Below are 20,321 nucleotides of genomic sequence, written 5' to 3' on the forward strand. Positions count from 1 at the left end.
GTTAGGATTAAAAAACTTACAACTTCTTCCTACTCCTTCCAACATACTGAAATGTCTTGATATATTTCTTAATTATTCTCCATATTTCATTATGATTCATTATGCATAAAAAATAAGTGTTTGAAATTAAGTTATCAAATCAAATTATGACCATATCCAGATATGGAGATATTTCCTTCGTTTTAACATAATGGTGCATGCCCTCTGTCCCAGGCACCCAGTGAGTACGAGGCCAATCCTGAGATGCTCTTCTACCGTATCACGCACCTCTCCCGTGGTAAACAATACCACATCTGGGCTGCCGCCGTGACAACTGCCGGCCGCGGAAACATCAGCTCAAAGGTCACCGTGGAGCCTGCTGGGAAAGGTAGGTCCCCCGGGCAAGTGTGTAAAGCATGAGAAGGTTAAAGCGATTCCTATAAAGGTTATGATGTTACAAATATGGCTGTAAAAATGACAACAGCACGATGCTTGCCTCTTTCACTTTCCAGGGTAGACTTATATTGACTGACAGTTCCAGTATTGATTGAGTAGAAAGAAACGCTGTTGTTAATTATGTGGTGATGAACAGGGCCTATCTAGTAAACTGACCCTTAGGGAGTACAATAGCCGGCAAGAATCAATAAAGAGGAGAATCTATGGAGAAAAGACTGACTCAATCCATGAGGCCAGGGGAGGGGCAGGGTTAAAACTAATTCACTAGCTTTTACTTACACAACACAGGGAAGGCTCTTGTCACAATGAATAGCCCAATTTGAAAACAGTAAAACACTTACAAAAAATGGTTGCTATCAATAACGTTATATTAAAATGTTATTTTTTGATGTTTAGTTCCAGCCAAAATCCTGTCCTTTGGTGGCACAGTGACCACACCTTGGATGAAGGAAGTGCGTCTGCCCTGTAGCTCAGTAGGAGAACCAACCCCAACAATAAAATGGACCAAAGACAGGCGAGTTTCCAATTAAGAAAAACAAGGAGCATTTTCATTGCATTTAACAATTTAGAAATGTCACATATAACAAGAAGCTGAAATGAATGAATGAATAACAGAAGAATGGGGTTTGTGTCACATGAGAAATAATAACATGTGCATCTTTCCATACAGTGATAACTCTGCCATCCCATTGACAGCCGACAGCCAGAGACAGATTCTATCAAATGGGACATTGGTTTTACGTTCAGTCAAAGCAGAGGACTCTGGGTACTACACCTGTACAGCTACTAACACACTGGGCTTTGACACCATTATTGTCAATCTAGTGGTTCAAGGTATGAGATAAGATTGAGAGATGCATATGTTTACATTGCTGTATGTAAATAAGAAGGCTAATGGTGATGATTTGGGTTTGTTTTTTAGTTCCTCCTGACCAACCTCGCCTGACTGTGTCCACTACTTCCACCTCCTCCATCACTCTTACATGGATACCAGGGGACAACGGAGGAAGTTCTATCAGAGGTGTGCTAAATGCATTTATTTACTATGTTTGAACTGACTGTTCTTTTCTTTTGAGTCTAGATACTCCTGAGAGTAGATCATTTTGACTATTATTCATCAATCATTAAAACAAAATGTTCTTTTGTAATAATAAAAACAATCTAAGGTTAAACTCAGTTGTCTCTAGGTAGACTTGAATTAACTCCTTATCAATTTTATCTTTATGTCACCACCTGGTGGCCAGTTAAGCAGCTGCAGTTGTAGTCCACTGCATTCCTGATTTTTCCTGAAATCTTTCTGACAATGAGAGCTTGTATGCATTTGCAGGTTTTGTGCTGCAGTACTCAGTGGATAACACAGAGGAGTGGAGAGATGTGTTCATCAGCTCCAGTGAGAGATCTTTCAGACTCGACAATCTCCGCTGTGGAACCTGGTACAAGGTCAAGCTGGCGGCCAAGAACAGTGTGGGCTCAGGGCGCATCAGTGAAATCATTGAAGCTAAAACTCATGGGAGGGGTAAGTGCTCATAAAGCAGATAAGAACAGCTTTATAAACATGAAACATGAAATATTATTATTTCTTTGGTTTAGGATAATCTATCACATGTTGTCTTTTAAGTGGAGTGTAATGTGATCTAACACATTATTCAACCATTATCAGCCACACAATATAAGTAAAAAGTGGAACTATACACAATGTACGAACCAACAGAATACAAATGTTCTTTTTGCCCCCGGCATAGGTTGTTGTTGGGCGGTTAATTAACGAAAACCCTGCATTAAACATCGTTTGGTCTTGTTCATGTTTCCTTTATCTTTGCAGAGCCTGTTTTCAACAAGGACCAGCCTCTGCTCACACACATCAACTCTACACACGCAGGGCTCAATCTGCAGGGCTGGACCAGTGGCGGATGTCCCATCACTGACCTCCTGCTAGACTTCAGGCCTAAAGGCACCTGGGCCTGGCAGAGTCTCAAAGCAAACTCCACATCTCAGCTGTTCCTCAGCGAGCTGCGAGAGGCCACATGGTATGAGCTGAAGATGAAGGCCTGCAACAGTGCTGGCTGTGGCAATCAGACTTCACAGTTTGCCACTACCGACTATGATGGGAGTAAGTGGAACTACAATAGTACAACTAATGTGACAAGGCAATGGTGATTTTAAACTCCTGTTTGTTTTGTCAGGTACCATCCCTCCCATTAAATCTGCTCGTGGAGAAGGAGACGATGTGAAAAAACTCTTCTCCATTGGCTCTCCTGTCATCCTGGTCACTGTGGGTGTGGCTCTGCTTTTTATTATTCGAAAGAAAAGAAAGGAAAAGAGATTAAAACGACTAAGAGGTGAGACCACACAAAGTTTTAGAAACCAGTTTAATGGATGACAATCATCTCTTGATTTAATCTCACTTTAAAATTCATGTTCTTTCTAGATGCTAAAAGTCTTGCGGAGATGCTTATCAGGTAAAAATCATTAGTGTGGTTTGTTAGAATAGATTTCAATTGGATTCTGTGAGCCTTATTCTTGTCTTTTTTTAATAGTAAAAACAATCGCACCATAGACACCCCTGTAAAGGGCCCTCCCCAGGGGCCTCGCCTCCACATAGACATCCCTCGGGTTCAGCTTCTTATAGAAGACAAAGAGGGCATCAAACAGATTGGTAAGTGTAAGGGAAGATATACTAATCTTATGTGCCAGGACACTATGATAGTGGGTGTGTTTTTGTTCAGGAGAAGACAAAGCAGCTGTGCCAGTAACAGACACTGAGTTCAGTCAGTCAGTGAACCCACAGAACTTCTGCACTGGCGTCTCACTGCACCACCAGGCTCTCATTCAAAACTCAGGACCACTTATTGACATGTCCGACATCCGCCCGGGAACAAGTGAGTTACAATATATATTGCTCCTGGGGACATTTATATCATCATTGTCTAAATATGATGCATGTGTTTTGTCAGACCCAGTGTCCAGGAAAAGTATCAAGTCCGCCCACAGCTCCAGAAACAGATATTCAAGTCAATGGACTCTGAGTCGACCAAGCCAGACCCAGTCCACAGCATCAGCACGGACTTTGACCTCTGACTGGAGGACTATGGGTTCACGTGGCATCACTGCCACAGAGAGTGACAGCTACAGTGCCAGCCTTTCTCAAGATACAGGTAAATACGTTACTTGAAAACGCTATGATCAACCAATGTAACTATTAAATATTTCTGAACTGAACTGGAACTGGCTTTAATTTTTCAGATAAAGGTCGTAACAGCATGGTTTCAACAGAGAGCGCCTCCTCCACGTATGAGGAGCTGGCCAGAGCGTATGAACATGCCAAGCTGGAGGAGCACCTGCAGCACGCCAAGTTCACCATCACAGAGTGCTTCATATCTGATAGTTCATCTGATCAAATGACCACTGGCACCAATGACCCGGCAGATAGTATGACTTCTCTGAGCACTCCGTCAGAGCCGGGCATCTGCCGCTTCACTGCCTCACCTCCCAAACCACAGGATTATGACCGTGGCAAGAATGTGGCTGTACCTATCCCACACCGCGCCAAAAGTGAGTATAAATATGCTATTTGTGCATATTTATGTTGTGAAATAGACATTTTACTCCATGTTAAGTACAGGCCAATTTTTGTGTGCAAAATTATCTGTTTTATCCCTCTGTCTACTTTTTACAGTTTACACACAAACACAACACAAACAGCATCAGCAAATCTCCTGGCCATCTGATTCATTATAAAACAAAGATTTTCACATGGTTACATCATTCTCTTTTCTTCTCTTACCTCAGGTGAATTTTGCAATCTTCCCCTGTACATGAAAACAGACCCGTTCTTCCGTAAACAAGGGGAGCTGCACGACCCATGTCCTGCCGTGCCTCCGCGGGAGGCTTCCATCCGCAGCCTCACACAAAGAGGCTATCACACCCAGGGACGCCACAAGACTCTAGACTCCAAACAGCTGGGCCACTCGGGGCCCAGCAGCCTGGGCTCCAGCTCAGGCACCTCCACCCTGCCCCAAAGGACCCTGACTATGCCCAGCTCCAACACAGCAGCCACAGCCTCCACCTCCAGCACCAGCAGTAACCCCAACAACAGCTCCAAGGGCGGCTCCAGAGACTCTCTGCTGGAGAGCAGCTCGTCTGCGCTGGGCAGGCTGCAGAAACAGAGCGCAGGCGCCTACTCCAAATCATACACACTTGTGTAGCGCGCTCATTTGCACTGACTCAAGCGCCCAAACCATGGCCGACTGGGGCAGGGGGCACAAACATCTCTTTACCCCAGTTTTGGGGGCCCTGTGTCCTGCTCAGCTGCTCTATTACTACAGGAGGCTGTCGTCCGGCTGAGACCCAGCTGACTGGACTTTTTCATGTACTCCTGGGACTCTTGAAAAACTACTAACTCAAACTAACAGATCCAGCAGGCTGGTGCTCGCTCTGCTCATTTTTTACTGGGATTGCACTGCGCAAAGCTCGGAAGCAATCCTGTGGTCATTTTGAAAAGTTGACTATGATTGAGGAGTTCTGTTATTACAAGATGAAAACTATGATAGCCAGTGTGAAGCTGTGTGGTCATCTGTCTCTCATACATGCTCTGTCCTTATTATCCATTATCAAATTTGAAGTTAAGTTTCCTCTTCTAACTGTAACCCCTTCTCATGTCTCTTAATATCCCACATTGAGCATTGGCAAATTTACACAAAAAATAATTCCATAAAAATCAGGTTACCTTTTAGAAAAGATCAAAGTTTTATCATGTGAAAACTTTCCGCACATCTCCAAATGAATGACACATGCGCAATGATTCACATGACAACCCAAATAAGTAGCTTTGATTTCTCACATAAAAATAGAGATTATTTGGTATTATAAAGAATTTACATATATATTTCTATGTATAGTATTGACATTTAAGTGAAATTATGACAAAGTATTAATAGTGTGCACTTAAGTACTGGTGAAGTGCATACTGCAATTTATGGTATGGTCTACACTACTAAATTTATCAAAAGACAATCGCTCAATCACGTGAAGAGGAATTTAAAAATGTTGAATTAAATAAAGAAGTGAATATATAGTATGTTCTGTATGGTACTGTTGGCTGACTGCGTTAGAGAAGAGATTTAAGTTTAATTTACAATCTCAATATGAAGTGCAAGGGTTCTGGTGAGTCCTAAATAACACACAAATACTATGTAGCATTGTCCATACTGTGTGTTTTGAAAATACCAGGACAGAGAGCAAGAAGGAGATTATTATACCATTTATGACTTTGAAGAGGTGGCACTGGAGTGGTATGTTTTCACAATGTCTATGTAAAATCTTCTAATCAGTATTACAATCAGACTATCTTCTATTATTGTTGTTTTTGTTGAATAACGGCTGCTAAAATCTATTACTTAAACAGTATTATGGCCCAATTGTTAATGTATACACTGTTCACAAACTAGACAGAAATCCCAGTCATGATGTGAATGAAGCTTACATAATATACTTAATGTCAGGGAGATCATTTTAAGATAATATAATGTTCGCTCAATTGAAATATCTTATATAAATGTTTTCCTATTTCTGCGGTACTGTATATGTCCCATTTGTTTTCTCCCAATGTACATTCACACACAAAACTTCAAGGAGGGTCTTTTTTGAGACACCTCAACAATGTTTTGTGGTTTACATTGATTTATTAATTTGTTTCTTTGTCCATTTGTCTGACTTAAAAGAGGTTAAGGATATATTTTATATGTATTTTATGAAATGAATAACATTTTTTGTTTTGTTTCAGCAGTTCTGGTACATGGCCTAAACCAGTCCAGCCAAGTCAAATCAGGGACCCGTAGCTCTTTTGGTCACTAGTGTACATAGCGGTGGACATGAGCAGGTCAGATCATGGGTGCGTTCAGGCTCCTGTCCGAGCTCAAAGGATTTCAATTCAAATGTCAAACTTCCTAAACATGGCTCCTTGATTTGTCCCTTTGTGCGTGTTGTTTATAGATCAAGTCTTGTACATAAACACAGTTTTGTATGAAGAGCTATTTTCAGCAGAACAAATCAGGGGACACATCAGGTTTGGATGCCCCACTTTCAAAATCTAAAATCAATATGAATTATTTCATTTCTGAAATGGGCAAATTATTCTTTTCCCTTTATGTTTTTGATACTAATTTGATGACTTTTCATTGTTTTTACAAGGTCTTTTGATGTTGTCATTTGTCCCGTTAACTTTTATATTATTTTGTATTTTATTTTTTATCCTCAAAGTCATTGCATGCTTGCTTAAAGGGAACATAGAAGGAAAAATGTATGAAAATCAAAAGCAAAATCAAAAAAAAGTTGCGGGTATCCCAAACCTTTGTTTGAGTTGCTTGTTATAGCAAATGCTTGTGTTCAAAGGTACATTTTCTATGAAAAGAAACAAAAACTAAAAAGATCATTCTAACACCTTGTGCAATAAAGCTATCTTTCATATGTTATGGCTTCCGTCAGTCACACTTTCTCTGGACAAATTGGCTTAGTGAAATGTACTGTGTTGTTTACATGTTTACATTGTGAGGCTTTTGAGCAACATACATCTAAAAGAACATATAGCTAAAAGACAGATGGATGACTTGAATAGATGCAAACCAGGAATAACCCATAGGACAAATATTTGAAAAAAGATCTTACTCTGAATTAACTGGCTGAATTAAATTAACACTGCTGGAGAACTGACTTAGATGAAGGTGACAATTAGCATACTCCTGGCTGCAGCATGTAAAGAAATTCATACTGTCTAAACACTATAAATGCAGTTACTTGGTTTACATATGATATATAAGACTTATGTTACACACGTGACGACAGGACAACAACTGAGGTGCAACAGGTAGATTTTTATTTCTGTAAACAGATAAAACAGCTTGTTAAATAAGATGGTTTACCGACTGTAAAATATTTTACACTGAACTGAGCTGCTTCAGGAGTATGACTATGCACACTAATACTTCAGTAATTACACAGCAGTCACTTGTTTTATTTTGTTTTACAAAAGAAAAACAATGTCATGAAAAAATAACCCTGAACTTGACATATAAAGGTAAACGCATTTTCATTTACTGCACCTATTATTTTGTACCTCTAATTCACCAGTACTTGAAGTTACATGTTATCCACAGAAGTTAGCTACACATTTATAAACAATCACCTTTCCAGAGCCATGAAGCTAACCGTAGATAGCATTTAAGCTAGCGCCAGTTAACAAATACATTTAAAACAACAGAATAACCTCAAAATACAACTTGGCTGAATAAAACACATTGCTGGACTAACATATGTTCCTTAGATTGTTGCCTATATACTGCTTGTGTACTTAACTCACCTATAAACACAGGTAAAAGGCCTGTTGAGTAACGCTGGTCTGGACTGATGTAAACTGACTCTGAGACGCTGCAGTAAACCAGAGAATCACACTCTCTTAACTGCGCCATTACTGTCACCTACTGGAGACATCTGGTATTATATCTGTACCTGAACATTAAACGTGAGCAAGCGTCACACGCAAGTGTCAAAGACTATACAAAGACGTCTATGGTTTATGTATACAGTCTGTGAAATGAACCGAAAATAAAGGCAGAAGAACATTACAGAATTAAAAGCTATTGCCGTTTTACAGCAAATATGTCCAGGGTGTCACACTTAAATATAACTCGAACATAAACAAATATTTTAAATATAAAATAATATTAAAAAATAAATGAAGGTGAGCAACCGAAGATTATGTCGACTTTAGGCAGAGAAATGTATGTTTATGTTTATAAAATGATATTTCTGCTTTGCTCACAAACGGCCACAAGAGGGCAGTGCAGTACAAGTGATCTCTCAGGCTGAACACTGAGGCCGTGCCTCTGAGCGGGGGTAGTGGTTCATGACGGAGATGCTGTGAATAATTGATCTAAATAGAGTCACCTGCACTGGCCCCAGCTACTACACCAGCGTGTTGGTCTGTTGGGTCAATGTTATTTTACTCAAAAGTCCTACTGGACTGTAATTATAGCTATGAAGCCTTGACTTCCAGTGTTTGTTTACTGACCTGCCAATCACAAATATCACTCAAACCACCCACTATTCCTCGTGAGTGGAGAAAGCGCAGATCAAAGCATCATAATTAGACTCGTGCTGCATTGTGGGATGTCAGCGGGGTGTGATAGGTCCTTTCAGGCGCTGTCTGCCTCTTCACAATAACAGTCCTTAAACAGCCAAGACGTGAAGTGTCAGATAGTCCCCGTCACTGTAGGATTCATAAAACTGCTTTTGTGCAGCTTAACAACTGCACAGATGGGATACTTGTGCCACCAGTGAAAAACAACAGGTGCTGAGGACAATTTTACAAGATTTAATTTATTAACTATTATACAGTTCACATAAGGCCTTCATCTTCAAACACTTCAAATTTCATGGTCTGTCCTTGGTGCACAGTACATATGTTTCTTCTGTTTCGGTATTTTAATATTTGTTTTGTCTAATTTGTTTTAAACGGAAGAGGCTTTCCTTTGAGTATTTTAAATCATGCATTAACCTTAAGTGGCCTTGAACCATTCACAAAAATCGTAAAAATGGACTTTCAATCATTGAAATACACACTAGAAATGTTTTCTACTATTGACTAATGGGTGGAGCCCCCAACATACAAATAAACATTATAGAGTAGTATGCACTTTGCCAATGTTGAGTTAAAGTTGTTGAGTAAAATGATTGTGTACACCTGGAGTTAGCGGCAGGTTGATGATTCTGTCATAGTTTGGAGTGACAAACTGCGAACAGCCTTGTGATTCAAAAGTACCAGTGAATTCAGCTCCCAAAATACTTGTACAACCAGTGCTCTACATACAATGCATGTACCAGGACACAGACACGCAGAGCGAGGGCCTGATGGTTCAGCTTCTCCAAAGACTTCATTCAAGACAACGCTTCACTTCCGTTGGATCGTTAAATGATTGTGTCTTCATTCACAATGCTACCATTGAACATGTGTTGCTTGTTTTTTTTCTGTAAAAGGGGAGGGTGTGTAAGCCAGCGCTAAACTAACTCACTAAAGCAGCAGATGGGTCTTTCCCAAGTCCCATTCACAATTATATAAAAGTCTACAGGGCTGTGTTTACTGGGACCATTGAAACAGTGAAAGGACTAAACCGTCTGAGTTACAAGTCCTTAATATTAGATGAAAACAAAGAGGTTGGCTGATAGGCAGCCTCAGCAATACATCCCCAACCCTCTAAGGTTTCAAGCCGGTAGTCTCCATAGTCACCAGATGGCAACATAGTTGTATTATGGTATCACTAGTCTCTTCCCATTTCACTTTGTATCTTTCACCTGACTGAAAGCAGGCAATCTCTTAGAATACAGCCTAAACTTCCCTAAACGTCCATTCAGATCAACAAATGCAATCTAGACAAATGCTTCAAGTAAACTAGCTTTCACATGGCTGGGTGAATAAGGAAATGGTCAGATACAGACTTCCCATTTGTCTAAAATGTAACTTCTGAATATTCTGAACATAGGTTTTTACAAAAAGGATCTTGTTTCACAAGCCTATTCTAATGCCACACTCACCACTAAAACAATAAGGGCAGTTAGTCAATGTGGCATCTCAATTATCTTCAATTAACACTACACTATGAAAAAGTGCTTGGAGATAAGTTAGTGAATACAAAAAGAATATGTCTGATGTAAACAAAGTTTGATCTGCCAATGCTCTGTTTGGGCAAGGGTTATGGCTGAGCTATGAAAACAACAGTGATAGATAAAGTGCATCCCTGGATGTGTACCCTTCCCCTGCTCCTGACAGCACCGTTCAAGCAGCTCAATACACAGGAACAGTCCATCAGTCCAGTGGCAGTACATCATGAGACAAAGAATTTAAAACATAGGTTAAAAACATGGCATGGAGTTGTTGTTTTTTCTTTGTAGTATAGGATAAGTGGTGTCATCAGAAGGCTTGTAGTGACAGGGCTTTCTGTTGCCCTCCTGTTTCAGGGCATGGCAGTACCAGATAGTGATCACCCCAAATACTTATAACCAGTGCTTTAACTGTTCACATTAGACCAAGACTCAGCCACAAGCATCCATGGGACATGTCTGCTGGCTCATTTTGTCTCTGGTCCTTGACTTAAAACAATCTTCAATGACAATGCTACCACTAAAATATGATGCCCTTAAATTCAGCAAGCACAAATGGATTTTCCTAATAAGGGCAGCTCTGTCATATGGATATAGTGTATACGGCTTGAGGCCCTGGAAGTACTTTTCTGTTTTCTGTAGTGAGATAATGTCCAGCATGGGCACGTGGGGCGCAGGTCTCACAGTGTCTCCTGTTCAGCCGGTGAGTGGTGGGGGTGAGAGTGCTGGTGCAGGGGGGGGAGCAGGGACTGTAGGGGCGACTGGGGCGTAGTGGGGGGAGACTGCTGCAGTGGGCTGAAGTGAGCTCCACTGTGGGGGGGTGAGGAGCGGTAACAGGTGTAGGCAGAGGTCAGGGCAGTGGTGGGGGAGGCGGGGAGTCCTCCGAGCCCAGTGGGGGAGTCTATAAGTGGCTGGTTGTAGAAGAAGAAGGCGCACTGATGGATGAAGGTCTCGATGATTGTCTGGTAGGTGCGCGTGGCTGTCAGAGCGTCCATAGTGGTGAAGTCAGGCCTCATCAGCGTGGGCCAAAAGCAGATGGACAGATTCTCACTAGTCATCAGGTTCAGCCTACTCAGCTGGCTCACCCTTGGGACACACAAGCACTGGTGTTAACAAAGGCAGACTATTAACTGAATACACTATGTAAGCTTTTTTCTGCAGTTCATTTAAGAACTGAAAAACAGTGCAATGTTAAATGGACAAAAATTACACCAAAAAAATAGCAATTCTCAATAAAGCAAAAAATTAAATACATGGGAATTTATTGGAGCATCATGTAACTTTTCTGAGGGAGTCTGCCACCTGCTGGTATCCATAGATATGTTATTTTTGTTTTGACAGAATTGTTCCATAGTATGACATGAAATGCCATTCAACATTTATTCAGTTACAAATCTAATCTTAATTGTGGAGCATTCCAGGAAAAAAACAATAACATCTTCATGGAGACAAGGAGTTGGCGGATCCTACATGAGAAGTGCTACAGTAGTAAACACAGAAGAGCAAAAGAAAGAAACATAAAGGGTATGTGAAAAACTCACTTGTGTAAGTGGCTCACAACATATTTGAAGACATCATAGTTCTCTCTGGGGAACTTCCTCAGGACATCCTTCATGGTGTACAGCCTCTGTTCTCGGTCATTAATTTCTATGAGCAGAGGAAGTTTGGATTAAACTTTCATCATCAAGCTGTGATCTAAAGCTTGAAGATTCAGTAATATAGAATATTTCAACAAACAAAGTCCACTCAATCCTTCTCCCATCCTTCTCCCCTTAAAAAAACAATCTTTTTATGTTGTATGGGACCCTCCCAGCACAGCGGTGTTTGCTTACTGAAAGCCTCCAGTAGGTCCACCTGCAGAGCACAAGGCACCAGGGGCTCAGGCAGCTCGGAGAAGAAGCTTTTGAGGCCTCCGGCAACAGTGTTGATGGAGAAGTCCTTTTCTACCAGATCTAACCCATGATCTACAAAAAAGGTCAATTACATAGTCAGTCATCAGTGAAATCAATCAGCTGTGCCAATGCTGTTTATGTTTTCATTATTTAATGCCATAATTACACACATGCACATGGATAAACTCACCCTGTTCAAACTGCCGCTGCATGCTCTCCATCTCAGACTTGTTTCCACTCACTCGGTACAATCCTTCTGTGTTGAGTCCTGAGGAAAATCGTGTAGAGCAGAGAAATGGAGAAGGAGTGGGGGGCACAGTGGGGGGCAGCACAAAGCAGAAACACTTCATTAGCTACACTGCAAAACAGACACATGCCACCACTTTTCACAGAAGAGATGAACTAGCCTTGTGTTACTAGATTTTACATCATTTAGATTCAGGAGGGCAAAAATAATAGCACATTACTTTGTGAAACTGTACAAAGACAAAGCCACATATTGTTTTTATCTTAACATTAAAACTGCAAAAATATATACTAACCTGTTGTCTCGATAAATCGGACACACTTCTCAATAAAGAGAGGGATTGGTCTGTCTGGAGACACCACATTCACAAGTGGGACCCCAAAGTAGTTGCTCTCCATGGGCTTGGGAATTGCAGGACGAGGCTTTGTTCTTGTTTTCTGATGAAAGAAAAACATGATACAAAGTTAAAGCATTAAACTTAAAAGACTAAATTAAGGATGTTAGAATGTTAAAATGTCTCTCACTTTTGCTGTTCGTCGCAGACTCTTCAGTATGTTCCTCTTTTTGGGATCTTCACTCTCCTCAACAAGACTGTCACTTTTCAGGGTGCCATAGTCTTCCTCCTTGGACTTTGTGAGAGCGCCCATCTCATCGTCACTACCAATGAAGCTTGTACGAAAGCTGCTGAATTTGCCGAGCCTCTTGGAGCGGTCACGGTAGAGCCGGGGCTTAACCCCCACAGCAGAGAACTTCCTCCTTCTCTCCAGTGAGCTGCTGTCAGCTTCACTGTCCGATCCATTTCCATTCGAGTGCATCCTGTTAGAGTTTCGGATAGTGATGATTTTTCCCTGTGTGCTGTCATGGGGCACAGAGTAAATGATCTCCTCGTTGCTGAGACGAGGCTTTGAGACAGCGTCCAGTGGTTCAGCGTAATCAGACGGATCGTAGCCAACATCTCCGCCAGGAACCCAGGTTACAGCAGAGGGCAGGGAGCGGCGATGACCAAGAGTGTCAATGTAGGGGTTTCGACTCACTTTACGAAAGTCAAATGTCACACCAGGCTTTACTCGAACTTGGGCTGGCACTTTGTTGTTGAGTTTGTTCTCAAAGTCCCTAATATCAGAGATGACTGAGATGTCACTTGAATCCAAGTCGGGCATGTTGAAGCCTCCTCCGTGAGAAGTGAGCGTGCCATCATAGTATGGAGGAGAAGGCTCCACATCATCCTCAGAGTCCAGGTACATAGTGACAGGGCTGGGAGAGCTGCAGCGTGGGGAATACACGTTTTCACCAGTGCAGGCTTCAGCCACATTATCATACATGTGAGTGGCCTCCACTATGTTGCGCTTCTCCACCACCTCCATGAGGAAAGAGTGAAACATCTCTATTCTGTGCAAGCCCCCCACCATGCCCCCCGAGCCACACACCAGAGTATTGAAGCGGCCTTCGATCTCATGGGCCAGCTCTTCTCCCGCAATCAGCTGTTCACTGGCATAGTCGCTGTCTGTGAGCTCTGCCTGGCTATCCCCTACAGCCAGGATTTGTACTGGGATAATGTCCTGGACCTCACAGAGGAACGCACACAGAGTCTCCAGAGAGGCCTTACGGGAGGCTGAGTACACAGCCATGTAGCCATGCACCAACCTGCTCTTTCTAAGAGTGAACGAGGCATGATATGACAGCACTGACATCTCTATAGCCAGTTTGTGTCCACCCACTGTCTGCTCTAATATGACAGAGGTGCCACTGCTGGACATAGGCCTGCAGTGCTGAGGCATGAGGAAAGGAGACAGGAGCTGCTCTATGTCATAGGGGTCTCCACACATCAAACACATGACAATGCGCAGGTCTGCCTCTGGAACAGGCTGAAGAGGGGAGTCTCTAAGGCCAGGGGGTTCAGGGAGGAGGGGCGGGGAGCTGCTACTGAAGGAGGTGCTCCGTCTTATGTCCAGAAGACTCCTAAGTACCTGGTTAATCTGGGACTCACTCATATTGTGGCCATACCCAACACCAGGGGAGGCGGGGTCTAAGAAGCTACACTGAAGCCTTCGGGCAACCTGCTGTCCCTGTGTTATTAGGCTTAATGCAGTTTCTCCACCAATATCTGAGTATGACCCCACTCCTCTCTTAGTCACCAAAAGCAGTGACAAAGGCAGCTGCGCTAACTGACTATCCCTTCTGCCTAGTGTGGACTCCCTCAGTCTCTCCAAGCTTTCTACCACATAAGAGAGTGAATCTTTTGAATTGTACAGACACAGACAACCGTGAGGGGTGAAAGTTGGCGTGTAGAAAGAATTGACCGGGAGACGTACATTCCCTTCTATGGGCCGTAAGGTGAGTTCATACATCTTCCCATCTAACACATACCAGTCATCATTTGTGCACAAAGCCCTAATCTCATTGGCAAATTCTCTGGCCAGTCCATCCTTTCCGAGTATGACCAGATTAATCCTATCGGCCTTGTTGTCCCCAAAATGACACTTCATGTCATAAAAGGGGTAGTACGTGGGGAAACGAGATGCTAAAATCTGTTCTATTTTAGAGTCCCCACAGTGTGGACTGCTAGGGCAGGTCTCCTTTGTGGGGTGATAGACAAAGTGGATATGCTTCAATACTAGAGCATCTCTTTCAGCTGGAAGCTTTTGTAGCGCCTTAAAGCGTTGTTCCTCCCCCAGAACCTCCTGAATGGCACCCATCTTTTCTTTACTGGGTTTAGCGTCCACCTCCAGCTCATAAAACAGTTCAGAGTACTCGAGTAGGAGCTCTTGGAAGTCTTCCTTGGCGCGGTCAATAATCTCTTTCTGGTGCCGGTTATACAGGTCCAAGTACTCTGGCTCCTCCAGCCACTGATAGAACTCCTCATTCATAATGAAGCTGCGTGCCTCCTCCCACGGTTTCCCTGGTGTGACAAACGGAGATGACACTAACCTATGTTTGAACTCCAGTCTGATCTCTGCTCTTCTGCACTCATTACGCAGGTGCTCCAGGTGGGCATTAAAGATGTCCTCTGCCTCTCCGGTTTCCAGCAGGTCTGAGGGGATTCGCTCATCCTCCATGTTGTCGATGTGGGATGTGTCCTCCCATGGAGAATCCTCCAACACAACAAACCAGTGAGCAAAGTGTGGTTTGGATTCCAGGACCTTCTGCACTCCGGACCAGCTCAGCTGGTCAATCTCATCCAAGTCAGGCACTAAAGAGCTAAGTGCTAAAGGAAGAGTGCTTAGGTAGATCTTGCGACGTCTCTCAATGTGTTCTTGTTTTAAACGATAAACATGCTGTTGGAAAAGCTTTTTACATTTTGCTGTTCCCTCCAAGAACACATATTCTTTGTACTCGGGGGAGTTGTTCATCCGCCGGCTGGTGTTTAACCAGGTTTCATTGTGATTTTTAACAATACGGTTGATAAGCCACTCGTATCGATCCTTGGCTGATGCAATCTGTTGACTCTGCAGCTTCAGAGCCTCAAAATAAGGAATTATCTTGGGCTTGCCCCTGCTTTTATCAATTAGTTGGACTAAAGTGAGAAAAGCAAGATCTACATTTATATTTGAGCGGGCTGATGTCTCGACTACAGGTAGATTCTTTTTAGTAATAGCAAAGGTGTGTGCATCTTTGATATAGCGTTCAACTCCTTCATCACATTTGGTGAGAACCAAAACTATTGGTTTCTTAGTTTTGCTCAGCTGACCATATAAGTTAGTGACAAACTTGAGCTGGTCATCAAAGTTCCTGTTCATGCCGCGGCTGACATCAACACAAAGCAGGAAGCCATCCACCTGTAGCTTTCCTTCGGGCATTTGTTTCTGCTCAAAATCCTGCTCCAGGCCCAGCTGATCCGTGCAAAAGTACATTAGCTTCTCTGCTGAGGCCAGCTTTGTGGCAGCAGCTCGCTTAATATAGGGCTGCATCGCAGTGCTACGATGTGGCTGAAATGTCTGGTCATCAATAAATTCAGTCTGCTCCACCACGTGCATCCGACATTCAGGCCCCTCTTCCAAGACACGCCCCACCTCCCCCCAAAACAGAAAGTGATCATTGTTCACTACTCGACCCCCAAAGTCACTGGTGCTCAGGACAGATGTGTGATCCAGGTAGAAGTCATCGGCACTGGGGCGCACAAAGCGATTACACAGGCAGGACTTCCCCACCCCACACTGACCTTTCTCCTTCTCTGTTCCAGACAAACCCACCACAACCAGGTTGTAGAGGGGCGACCGGGCATCTTGCTTTTTAGCCATCATAATCTCCAGACACTCATCCTGCCACAACAGGCACTGTGTAATAAAGTTCACTCAAACATGTGTTCACACAGATGCTCAGTTCAGACTCTTCGCTGGACTTCAATTTGAATAAATAGCAGAGGGGTGATATCAGCAGTCATTAAGCCAGTCCTTATGAGTCAGACCCTGTGAAAAATAGAAACGAAAAGCAAAAAAAAAAATCAACAGAAAGAACATGGGGAAGATATAATAAGATATAATTAAGTAAAAGCTTTCAAAAATATATTTTTATAAATACATGGAATACATGCTGAATAAAGACGGTAAATCCAGGTACAACATCATTGTAAACCTGTTCTCCCTAAATGTATCTTTTATCTTAGAAGAGTGAATTTCATTAAGACAGACTGTTGGCATTTCACAACAAATTATTTCATAAATAAGACTTTTTTTCTGCAGTGGCCTACAATACAACTAGCATTTCACATATTTATTAGAGAAAATAGGTAAGCTCAATAATTATACATGAAAATCAATGTAACATTAGTTTGTGGGTTATGTGTAAAATGATATGAAAGAGCATACATGGAGAAGCCACTTGCAACATTCACTCTGACAGGGTCAAACAGAACATGGGCAGTTCACAGTGCTCAGCTGGGCTAGGCCTGGTGTACCCTATGAACAAGTAAGTAACCCCCCCCCCCCCTACACACAAAACACCCTTAAACCTGACTGATATTGCCAAATAGAGCCTCTTGTGAATCTGAGGTTAACCTATTGCAGCCCCATAACGTCTCTGCTCTGATAAGATTTGGTGAGGAAAGATTTGTGCCAAGGATTACTAGAGAACATGAGCTTTAGGGCGCAGAGAGGGGCTGACCACGCCAGGCCATCTGCAAAATGAACCAGCAGAGTCTGATCATGGTGGGATAGTTCTTCTAACACCACACCGACGATGATCCAGGGAAATCATCTGTGGTGCAGGGTGTAGCACTTCACATAAGCAACGAGCCAATAAAGAAGTGAGCGTGTAGCGTACATACCAGCGCATTTCTCCTTTCTCCTCTCGCATCTGTCAGGCCACCTCCTGCCGCAGACCTCGCCGCCTGATGTGCACAAGCAGAGCCGCAGACTGCACTATTTGTCCTTTTTATTTCCACTTAAAACACTAAGATTACTCCAACTTAAGCAACCGAGGTCCTTCATTTAAATACCCCCTGCCCATGCCTGACTCTCTTGTTCAGTCCCAGCGCTTTCTTTGCAATTAAACAGGCAAAGCGCGCAGAAATGTGCCCAAAAATGGAACAATTTGGCGGTGTTCCGTGTAGGCTTTTGTTCTTGAGAAATCCAGGCGTTCAAAAATCTACTTATCCGTGTTCTGTTCGCTTGACCACGTTGCTTTTTCTATAATTATTCTGTCCATTGTTGTGGCCACATAATGCAGGGCCGGTCTCGCGCACGGAACAATGCTGACTTCGTTGCAATAGCGGAGTGTTTGGCCTCAAAGGAACACGCGATTTCTGTTACATAGACGCTTCATGTCCCGGTGAATCTGTCAGCCGACTGCGTGTGTGAAAGTGGGATTTCTGCTGCCAGATTTCCGATAATGGCGGCGGTAGCGGCCCTCCTCCCCGGCTCTGGCTCTCTCTTCTTTTCTTTGGGAAAAGGGAGCAGTGGAGACAGGGGCAGACTCACCCAGCGGCGCCCTCACACACTGCAGCACGCGGACAGACCCACCAAAGGACCCACCGACCAGGCCACGAGCTCTTCACCATTTATCTCTGCTTCATGACTTCATTGCACTCCTATAGATCCACATATATCCATTACACAATGAGGCTTACTTAATAAAATTCAATACGCAAATGTCCACTCTACCAAATGACAGGTAAGGTAAGTAAATCAAAGTTTTGTGGACTAACTGGATAAGTTCATAGCAGGAATAGATGTATTTCCTTGTAAATATATAGCCTGTATCCTGTTTTGGCTGTGAACTTTGACATACATGGTGGTCCCCATAAAGAAGACTCAAAAATTCTCCCTAAATATAACCGGGACTGTATATTGGCATAACAAGATTAGATTTGCTCATTGTGTTGTGTTATTTTAAACATATAAAAGTGACTGCACTGGTTAAAAAATACACCTTAAAGATTAAGTTGGCAGTAAGTGACATGTTTATATCCAGCCTACTCTGCAGATTGTATTAGATAAAATGATTAATATTTGAATAATTTGTACCTCAATAGTGTTATCTTCTCTTATCAATGGGAGAAACTGCATTAGAAACATGAGTCAGTCAGATTTGAGTTCTTATCTTTTTATCAGCATCATCTTCAGTGCTTTTGCAGCACAAAGCTTTACCACTGCCGCCTCCTAGTGGATGTATCTGTCATAGCAGTTCAGTTCATACCTATGCACCAGGCTGGACACTTCACGAGCTGCTTTTGTATTTACAGGACCATCTTTATTGTTTAGCGTGGACAAACTCTGGAAATGAATGAATGCTCAAAGAAACAGCTAGATCCTACTGGAGAAGAGATGTAACAACTTTAAACTGGAAGTCTTTGTCCTTTTAAAAGAAGGTATTTGCCCACATTTTCAGTTTGTAGTGTGTGTAAACTGTGTCAGTGTCTAACAAAAGCACAAATACAAAGCAGAGTGGGGGCATTTAGTTTAATTGATATGTAATTTCATGTGTATTTCATTTAATTGTAGCCTTGTCAGTACCAATGAAATGTTGTGTGGGTGGAGTGGTTTATGCAGTTTTTACTTAAACCTGTCATTATGCATTATATTCAGATTGTGTATGTCAAAACCAGGTTGTGAGTATTAACAGCAGAATGCAGATAAGAATATTCATTTTTTTCCTCTTGTCTGCTGCCCACATTTTAAAGTTTCACTTTTCTCAAACATCTTAAGTGAGACAGCAGTGTAATTGATATCACTGCCACTAGGCTGAGCCCTAAGCTTACACTCAGCATCCAGAGGCACTGACCCATGTCAAAGTAGTACAATATGTTTGCTGCTTGCATTCAGACTCATAGGTCTGTATTTTACACTGCCTTACATTGTTGTTTTTTACACAATAAATTGCTCTTTTACTTTCCTCATTCTCTGTACGTTGAACATGTTAAATGGACATTGCATTAAAGCACAATTATTTTTTCATCTTGCTTGTAATAGACTATATCCTTTCTAGTGTAACAGGGATATGGGCACGAGAGGTGAGTGTAGGGTGAGTGTAGCAGATGGGCAGTAGCTGGGAAACACGGCCTCTACCACAGACATAATAGACAGGAAGGGAGGCCAAGTTAGGTAACTCAAGCAACCATCTTGTAAAACCTTTAGAGATATGTATCAGCACTGCCACCGGTTTAACCTGGAAAGGAATAGATATGAAATAATACTAAAGGTGAAAGATATTGTTAATGAGATTTTGTTGATCGGGAGAGAGAGCAGGAAAAACTGTAAAATCAGGCAAGGAAAAAAACCTACCCCGCTCCAAGTCATCATGTTCCTATGAGTCACTGTTATTTTAAATAGGAAAATGTAACTTTGTTAGAAGAAGGTGGTGAAATGATTCTCTCAAACTATACCACTGTTTGGACAATGTTGTGGCAAGGCTGGCAAGAAATATTTGACTTGGGGAAGATAATTGTCATAAATTAAAACTATGACATACTACATATTTTTTAGATATTTATGTTATGCTTAATTAATTGACATATATTTGTAAAAGTGTGGGATAGAGATCATATAAGGCTGTACTAATTTTGATTAAAGTGCGTGCCCCTGAAGGAAACCATAAGGAAGGAAACTGTCTTTACAGGCGAGCCGAGGTGAACAAACAGAGCAGCGGTAATTAGAAAAAGA

General features: G+C 42.3%; 2 protein-coding genes across 3 annotated transcripts in view; one reads left to right on the forward strand and one right to left on the reverse strand.

Moving 5' to 3' along the window:
• LOC117381322 (cell adhesion molecule DSCAML1-like) overlaps positions 1-6,871 on the forward strand; it is a 41,076-nt gene extending 34,205 nt beyond the window's left edge. For both annotated transcript variants that reach the window (XM_033978272.2, XM_033978273.2), the window contains exons 21-33: positions 214-367; positions 832-949; positions 1,106-1,269; positions 1,358-1,456; positions 1,763-1,951; positions 2,258-2,545; positions 2,619-2,774; positions 2,864-2,894; positions 2,973-3,091; positions 3,162-3,314; positions 3,390-3,590; positions 3,679-3,987; positions 4,225-6,871. In XM_033978272.2, coding sequence (XP_033834163.1) covers positions 214-367; positions 832-949; positions 1,106-1,269; positions 1,358-1,456; positions 1,763-1,951; positions 2,258-2,545; positions 2,619-2,774; positions 2,864-2,894; positions 2,973-3,091; positions 3,162-3,314; positions 3,390-3,590; positions 3,679-3,987; positions 4,225-4,640 — 2,397 coding nt within the window. In that variant the 3' untranslated portion in view covers positions 4,641-6,871. The remainder of the gene's footprint in view (positions 1-213; positions 368-831; positions 950-1,105; positions 1,270-1,357; positions 1,457-1,762; positions 1,952-2,257; positions 2,546-2,618; positions 2,775-2,863; positions 2,895-2,972; positions 3,092-3,161; positions 3,315-3,389; positions 3,591-3,678; positions 3,988-4,224) is intronic.
• Positions 6,872-8,789: 1,918 nt separating this feature from the next.
• arhgap35b (Rho GTPase activating protein 35b) lies at positions 8,790-18,158 on the reverse strand. The gene is made up of 7 exons (XM_033978269.2): positions 17,489-18,158; positions 12,750-16,631; positions 12,521-12,662; positions 12,169-12,246; positions 11,919-12,050; positions 11,628-11,733; positions 8,790-11,172 (listed from the first exon to the last, which is right to left on the reverse strand). Exons 2-7 carry the CDS (start codon positions 16,464-16,466, stop codon positions 10,767-10,769), a joined length of 4,581 nt encoding a protein of 1,526 aa, XP_033834160.1. The 5' UTR covers positions 16,467-16,631; positions 17,489-18,158; the 3' UTR covers positions 8,790-10,766.
• Positions 18,159-20,321: the final 2,163 nt, after the last annotated feature.

The sequence above is a fragment of the Periophthalmus magnuspinnatus genome, chromosome 14, assembly GCF_009829125.3.
Source record: "Periophthalmus magnuspinnatus isolate fPerMag1 chromosome 14, fPerMag1.2.pri, whole genome shotgun sequence".
Lineage (NCBI taxonomy): Eukaryota > Metazoa > Chordata > Actinopteri > Gobiiformes > Gobiidae > Periophthalmus > Periophthalmus magnuspinnatus.